The sequence below is a fragment of the Astatotilapia calliptera genome, chromosome 20, assembly GCF_964374335.1.
Source record: "Astatotilapia calliptera chromosome 20, fAstCal68.1, whole genome shotgun sequence".
NCBI lineage: Eukaryota > Metazoa > Chordata > Actinopteri > Cichliformes > Cichlidae > Astatotilapia > Astatotilapia calliptera.
Genome location: NC_137441.1, coordinates 975,625 through 982,500, shown reverse-complemented (window position 1 = coordinate 982,500; position 6,876 = coordinate 975,625). Strand labels below are relative to the sequence as shown.

At 44.9% G+C, this 6,876-nt stretch overlaps 1 protein-coding gene across 9 annotated transcripts in view; it reads left to right on the top strand.

Moving 5' to 3' along the window:
* LOC145423017 (uncharacterized) overlaps positions 1-6,059 on the top strand; it is a 13,992-nt gene extending 7,933 nt beyond the window's left edge. Inside the window, exons 1-5 of one of the 9 annotated variants that reach the window (XM_080295092.1) lie at positions 439-531; positions 659-754; positions 1,065-1,478; positions 1,583-1,678; positions 1,866-6,059. In XM_080295092.1, the coding sequence (XP_080151218.1) occupies positions 1,417-1,478; positions 1,583-1,678; positions 1,866-2,226 (519 nt within the window). In that variant the 5' untranslated portion in view covers positions 439-531; positions 659-754; positions 1,065-1,416 and the 3' untranslated portion in view covers positions 2,227-6,059. Of the gene's footprint in view, positions 1-51; positions 532-658; positions 755-1,064; positions 1,479-1,582; positions 1,742-1,865 lie in introns of those variants that run through there. The other 8 variants (XM_080295093.1, XM_080295096.1, XM_080295097.1 and 5 more) reach the window with 8 other exon arrangements.
* The last annotated feature ends 817 nt before the right edge of the window (positions 6,060-6,876 follow it).

Below are 6,876 nucleotides of genomic sequence, written 5' to 3'. Positions count from 1 at the left end.
ACACACGCACAGACAGACACACAGACACAGACAGACACACACACACACACACACACACACACACACACACACACACACCAATAATAAAAAACCCAAAAAAGTTGAATTACTTTCCATAACATTTGAACAGTGAGCACATTGTCTCATGTCAGCACAGAAGCTTCAAAGCGGTGATAAAGGCTCATAAGCTTCATTTCGGTATGAGGTTTTATCACCGACATAAGCAGACGTCATGGAAACAGCTTCTTTCTCGTGAGGAGTAATGAGTCAGACCCAAACTCCTGCATCTTCCCCTTAAGACGCTACATTAAACCAACACGTGGACGTCAGCACTGCTCCTACTTCCTGCAGGCACGGTGTGCAGCCGCTCAGCTCCTCAGAGTTTATCGATCACTGTTTAAATGCTGGGAGCCGGCTGGCAGCCTCCGTCACTGCTTTTAAAGTCGAGGTGCCGATGGAAACGGGCCGGAGGAATCTCAGAGACGATGCTCAGGGAGTCTGGGTGCTCCAATAAATCAGTTTTCTATTCTGGTTCGTTGCTTTTATTCATTTCTTCTACTTCCTCCTGACTTCATCCTGTTTCTGTTTCTGCCTCTGTTACATTATTTACACCTTTCAAACTGGATCTGACCTTTGACCTCCATCTGTCTGTCTGCAGGTTGTGGATCCTGCAGGTCAGCAAACCCACCCTGAACCACCATGACCAGTGTCAACTCTCCAGCCTGCGTGCTCGCCCGAAACCACTTCTACCGAAGTATGAACACACACATAACACACACACACACACACACATAACACACACACACACACACACACACACACACACACACACACACACACACCGTAAGCTGTATTTTTAACTTGTGAGTCATTGTGATGGTAAATCTCTGATGTGGCACAAAGGTGTGTTGGCGTGTTGGCGTGCATGCGTCCTGGTCGTGCTCAGAATAAAGATAACTGCAAACAAACATCTTCTGGAAAGTGAGCACCATGTTCTGAATCTTTGACCTTTGACCCCACTAGACAAACTCCTGCATGTAAAACAAACATTTGTCTTCATTCAGTTTTCTGCACCAGTTCATCCTGTTATACAACGACAAACCAGCAGCAACAACGGCTCTTCTGATTGGCTGCCTCTCTCGAGCTGCAGGTGTGATGAAGTGTTCAGAGCCACCTGAGCTCATCATCAGAAACTTTGTGTTTAACGTCAGGAAATGAGCAAAGCAGAAGAAGAGCAGGTGTGCATCAACATTCACTCAGTCATGTGTCACGGGTTAAAAAACAGTCGAGGGTAACGAGGGTAACGTTCGCCTGAGGCAGCAGGACGGACGCTTTGCTCCTCTGCAGCAGTGTGTTTGGATCAGTGAGCAGAGAGAAAACATCCACACTGAGCATGCTCAGCCGCTTCGACGCCACATGAGTCAGAGCGCGGGTCCACGTTGTTCGCCTGGGTCACGGGGTGACGATGACAGCCGTGGGTAAAAATGACGGACTCGACCACCGACACCAAACTAATCTCAGAACAGCTGGTCGGTTCTGTCGCACGAAACGTGGTTTTCACCCGTCTGTCTGCTCTCCTCAGGTCTACCGCCGAGTCCAGAACCCACCAAGCCCGCACGCGGCTGTCAGGACAAGCAGAGACTGCCCACGCTTTGGGTTACCGTGGAAACAGCTCCAGGTAAACCTTCAGTGAACACGCCTGAAACTGATCCTCAAACGCCACGCCAGAAAACAGCTACAGGTTGTAGAAATCCAGTTTTCAATGTATTCACGTGTGAAGCACAGAGGGCGGAGCAGAGCAGGCGTCTGCACTAAAACCTGTTTAAATGCTTTAATGGCCCTCCCCCTCGCTTCTCTCCTCTCAGGACTGCCGGGTCTCGTGGGAACCAAAGGATTATGGGTCAGCATCATCCTCAGCGCTTCTTCCTCCTCCTCCACCTCCAAACCAAGCAACCACAGAGCCAAGTAGATGAAACAAGCGCACCTCACCCTGCAGGTCGTTCCTGTGAACGTCCACTCTTAATAACAGGGCGGCGATCCCCTGGGGACAAGCTCCTCCCCCGACTTCACCGTAGAAGGAAACGAACCACATGTCGTGTCCAAATTCATGGGCTGCATCCTCTTGAGGACCCGGCCTTCGCGGTCTACATGGGCCGGGTCCTCAGAAGATCGGGTAGGCCGGAAGTACGAGGTTGGGGAAATTGGACGGTCCAGCCTTCTGATTAGCGTCACCACTGCCTCGGTGGAGTTTAATAAACTCGCCGTCTGCTCCTTGCTATCTAAAATATAACAGGACACTGGAGGAAACTCTCGACCGTCTCACACGTCTGTTTAATCAGTTTTCTGTTTGACGTTTATTCAGCTGTGTGAAAACCACCCGGGGGATTAATAAAGTTTTATTTTATCTAAACTAATAACTTTGATCTCAGCCAAACCGATTTACTCACGAACAAACAAAACACTGAAAAAAGCCCAACAACAACATTTTAGGTTGTCTAAGTGAATTATATATCACGTTTAACCTGAGTAGTGAAAGTCCGCGGTGATCTGAACATGATGTGCCGGAGTTGTGCCGTTCTCGGCCGCATCGGTGACCCTCGAGCTCCCGGCTAGCTGTCGAGCTGGTGGGTAAAAGATGTCTCTGAAAACGTCGAAGCACTTTTGCAAATATGCGATATCTTGATAAACTGAGCAGATATTTGAAGTTTACACAGCTGAAAATATGTTCAAAGTTTATTTTGTGACCCAGAAAGATTAATAAGAGTAATTTTAAAACTTAGTGGCGGCTGCCATCGTTGGAAACTGGAGTTTGGCTGGGCCGCGCTATGAATTCTGGGATATCGTGGGCCACGAAAGACACACCCGACCCCAAATTCGTGGAAAAGGAGGACGCATTTGTCGGCTGCATTCAGAGGAGTCTACGAATTTGGACAGCCTTCATCGTGTCGCTGTGACGTAATCGGTCCACAAATGCGGCCTCAGGAGGACGCAGCCCATGAATTTGGACACGTCCACTGAGTGACCCTCCAGAACCAGGAGCAGGGCATGGCTAAAAGATGGGCGTGGTCTGAAAAATGGTTCCTCAAACCAAAGAGTGAACTCGTTCCTGATTGGTTTATGGTTTTGTCGCTGTTTACAGGTCTCAGTGAATAAAATGTGAAATTGGTGAAGTGATGGTGATGTTAGAGCAGGGCGCCCGGATGAAGAGCCCCACACGGCCACAGAAGCTCGTCTCACTTCCTGTTTTAGTTCCTGTGATATTTGAGGCCACATGTGCAAACTGTGACGAGGGCTTTAATCTACACGTTCTGACTGCATGTGTGACGATTATCACACTAATTCCACACGCGTGAATCTGCAGGTAATTTATAAATCCAGTGACAGGTGTCTACAGGTATGCACAGACAGGTAGACATTTCCCCGTCGCATCGGGTTGACGCTGATATTTCATCAGGTATTCGGCCTCCGGTGTGAGCTTTACGTCTCAATCTGCTCCAACAATGAAATCAAATAAAGTGCAACAGCTGAGCGAGCTTTCACCAGGTGTGCCGCACCTCTGTGTTGTGGAAATGACAGTCTTCACTAGTGGGGATAGTTACAAAGCTTTCTTCATTATGAATTAGCATACATGTTTTTATTGAACATTTGAAGAACCAGCAAAAAAAACCCAGAAACTCTTGTAGAGGACAAAGTCCGAGATAGAAACGACACGGAGCAGGTGCATCTAGTGCAGGTAAAACCCCACAGAGCTCAGCAGCCAGCGCAGCAAATTCTGGATCCTTGTCTTTTAGTGACTCACACTGAGGCTACGTCCACACGTACCCGGGTATTTTTGAAAACGCAGATTTTTCTATGCGTTTGCACCTCCCGTCCACACGTAAACGGCGTTTTCGGTGACTGAAAACGGAGATTTCTAAAAACTCCGGCCAGGGTGGATATTTAGAAACTCAGTTTTTGTATTTACGTGTGGACGAGAAAACACAGCGTCAAAGATGTGCGCCTTTTTTGAGGTCACACTGTGCGCCACGTTATTGTTTAGGTGAAATGAATTTCTACAATACTGTTAATTCTACTCTCTGCAGTGTTTAAATGCTTACATATACACACAGTTACTGTCCCTCCACACATACGACTCGGTTCTGCTTCTATGCCCCAGCTTTGTTTACTTTTTCCCACCGAGGCTTCTAGACTTCTGATTGGCCAACATTTCTACACGGTTAGGAATCTAGCGCCACCTGCTGCTTTGGCATGTTCCTAGCAGCGTTTTCCTTCTTTTCTGCGTTTACATGTGGACGGGATTATTTTTTAAAACGAAAACGGAAAATCTCAGCTTTCAAAAACACCTGTGTACGTGTGGACGTAGCCTGTGACCAGAGGTGGGACCAAGTCATTGTTTTGCAAGTCTCAAGTCAAGTCTCAAGTCTTTATCCTCAAGTCTCAAGTCAAGTCTCAAGTAATGTCAGGCAAGTCAGAGTCGAGTCTCAAGTCACTGGTGTAAAAGTCCGAGTCAAGTCACAAGTCTGAAACTTTGAATTTCAAGTCCTTTCGAGTCTTTAAAAAAAAAAAAAACGAAAAAATAATGTTGCAGTTATGCTAAATGTAAATATTAGACCATGTAATTTTAAAAGCTGTGTTTTTCTCAACACATGACAAAATAGTGAACTTGGAAAATATACACAAATTGTGAAATTGCACCTCTTTAAAATGCAGCTCAATTAAACTTAGCTCCAAGAATAATTTTCACCGACAGTTCTGAGATAAGCTGCATGTTATTCTTGGATGCGCTAGGACTGGCTTTAAAATCGCATGACAAAAATATCATACATATTAAAAAAAACTGAATCACCAACGTAGCCTGGAAAACATTTGCTAGTTAGATGAAGTCAGCTATCTCATCGTAGCATATTTATATGCATATTTATAATCATACGGTTCTTGGAGTGAGTGCATACACTCATGAAGTTTAGTAACTTCAGGTCACTGCAACAAGCCCAGGTACAGTTTACCGACGGATGGGTGCAGGACCTTGAAATGCACCGTGTAGAACGAAAGACCATCGTACGTATCATAAGTTTACCAGTCTCACAAATCGTCGTCATAAATACACATTCGTTAACCGTTTATTAATAGGACCTTTGAGCTCAACGGTAATTAATTAGCAGTGGAAATAATTTCTGGTACCTGAAGGAAACGGTTTCCAGGGCCTAATCCGTGGATCGACTTCCTTCGAGGCGTGGACGTCTATCAGCAGAGAATGTCCCTTAGTCTGTAACACAGTCAAATATATTCTCAAGTAATATTCAAGCATGCCATTCAGTGTGTTAGTACGAGCTCGGGAGCAGCTTGGGAGAACAAGAAAACAGAGACTGCTTTAGATTGTCTTCCCAAAGTGACTCAACTTTATTCACAAGTACAACAGTTTATATAGAGGGTAAAATTCATGAGACAGCAGATTTATCAGTTTAAACCAGTACAGACCAAGATAAGGCAGCGTCTTCCTGCCCTTGGGTGAAGAAGCATCCTTTGTATAGTGTATCAGTTCAGCTACAATTGTGATTATCTCAGCGACATATTTTCAAGGCACAAAACGAAGAGTTCTTTCATTAGTGAAATCTGAAACAAACCATTTGGCCTTCAACAGGCGTCTAAAAGATTAAGAAACTAATGTAGCTGAGGGAGTGATCTCTGTGGTATTTCAACCTTGTACCAGCCTGTGATTCTCACACATCAATTCTTGGGTCAAAGAGAAAAATAACTAAAACAAAGGGGCCTTATTGAATGACAGAGTTTTCCTGTATAATGTCACTATAAAACAATATCCAGTAAATGCTCCCATGGTACTAAAATACCTAACAGTACCCATCACAGAAATGTAGCAGTGACAATAATACTGTATGCTGTAATCGTACTGGGCAATTAGTGATACAAACAACTGTTTTATCCTGTGAATAAAAGTACATGTTTTTGTCAATGTACCATAATAACAGAAGCGAAACGCAATATTGTGTCAGGACAATTCACTATTTATGCACAATAAATAAAGGAGCATAGCGCGACAATTTCTGTTCAGCGCCAGACTTGCTTGTAACCTATATCACCAATTATGTTATGAAAATGACGCATTAACTACAACAGCAGACTGACCTTCGTGTAAATGCTTGGAGCAGACTAACCTGTGAGCTGGAGTGTTCTGGGACGTTATATTTGGTCTTTGAATGGCTGCAATCCAGGCCACCCGTCGCGTCTTTGTTACTTCGGAAACATGGCTCGAACAATTTCTCTTCAACGACGTAATCCGATAACAACCGATCTCTTTACCCGTCGGCTTCCCGTGGCTGTCATGCGACCGGCTATTGCAGTTAATAATACAACAGCTTCTTGACATTTTTGTGTTTCTTTTTATCGCTGTGTGACTGATTTCAATTGAAAGCCTGCGTGCGCTAGTACCGCTTGCCACGAGTTCCCAGAATCCTTTGCGGTTCTACCCGTGAATGACGTCACATTTTCAATCTCTATATAATATGCATGTTAAATTTTATATTTGGGGTAAAATATCAAGTCTTTTCAAGTAAACCGGTTCAAGTCCAATTCAAGTCCCAAGTCATTGGTGTAAAAGTCCAAGTCAAGTCACAAGTCTTAGAACATTTTTTCAAGTCAAGTCTAAAGTCATAAAATTAATGACTCGAGTCTGACTCGAGTCCAAGTCATGTGACTCGAGTCCACACCTCTGCCTGTGACTCGCAGCAATGGTCCCGGATAGATTTGAAAACGGTGTTTTCGTCTGCAAACGCTCCGCGTCCACACTACCATTTTCAGTCGTTGTCACAGAGTTGTGCGTCCACATTGAAACGGTCGAAAACGCTTACGTTCCAGTCC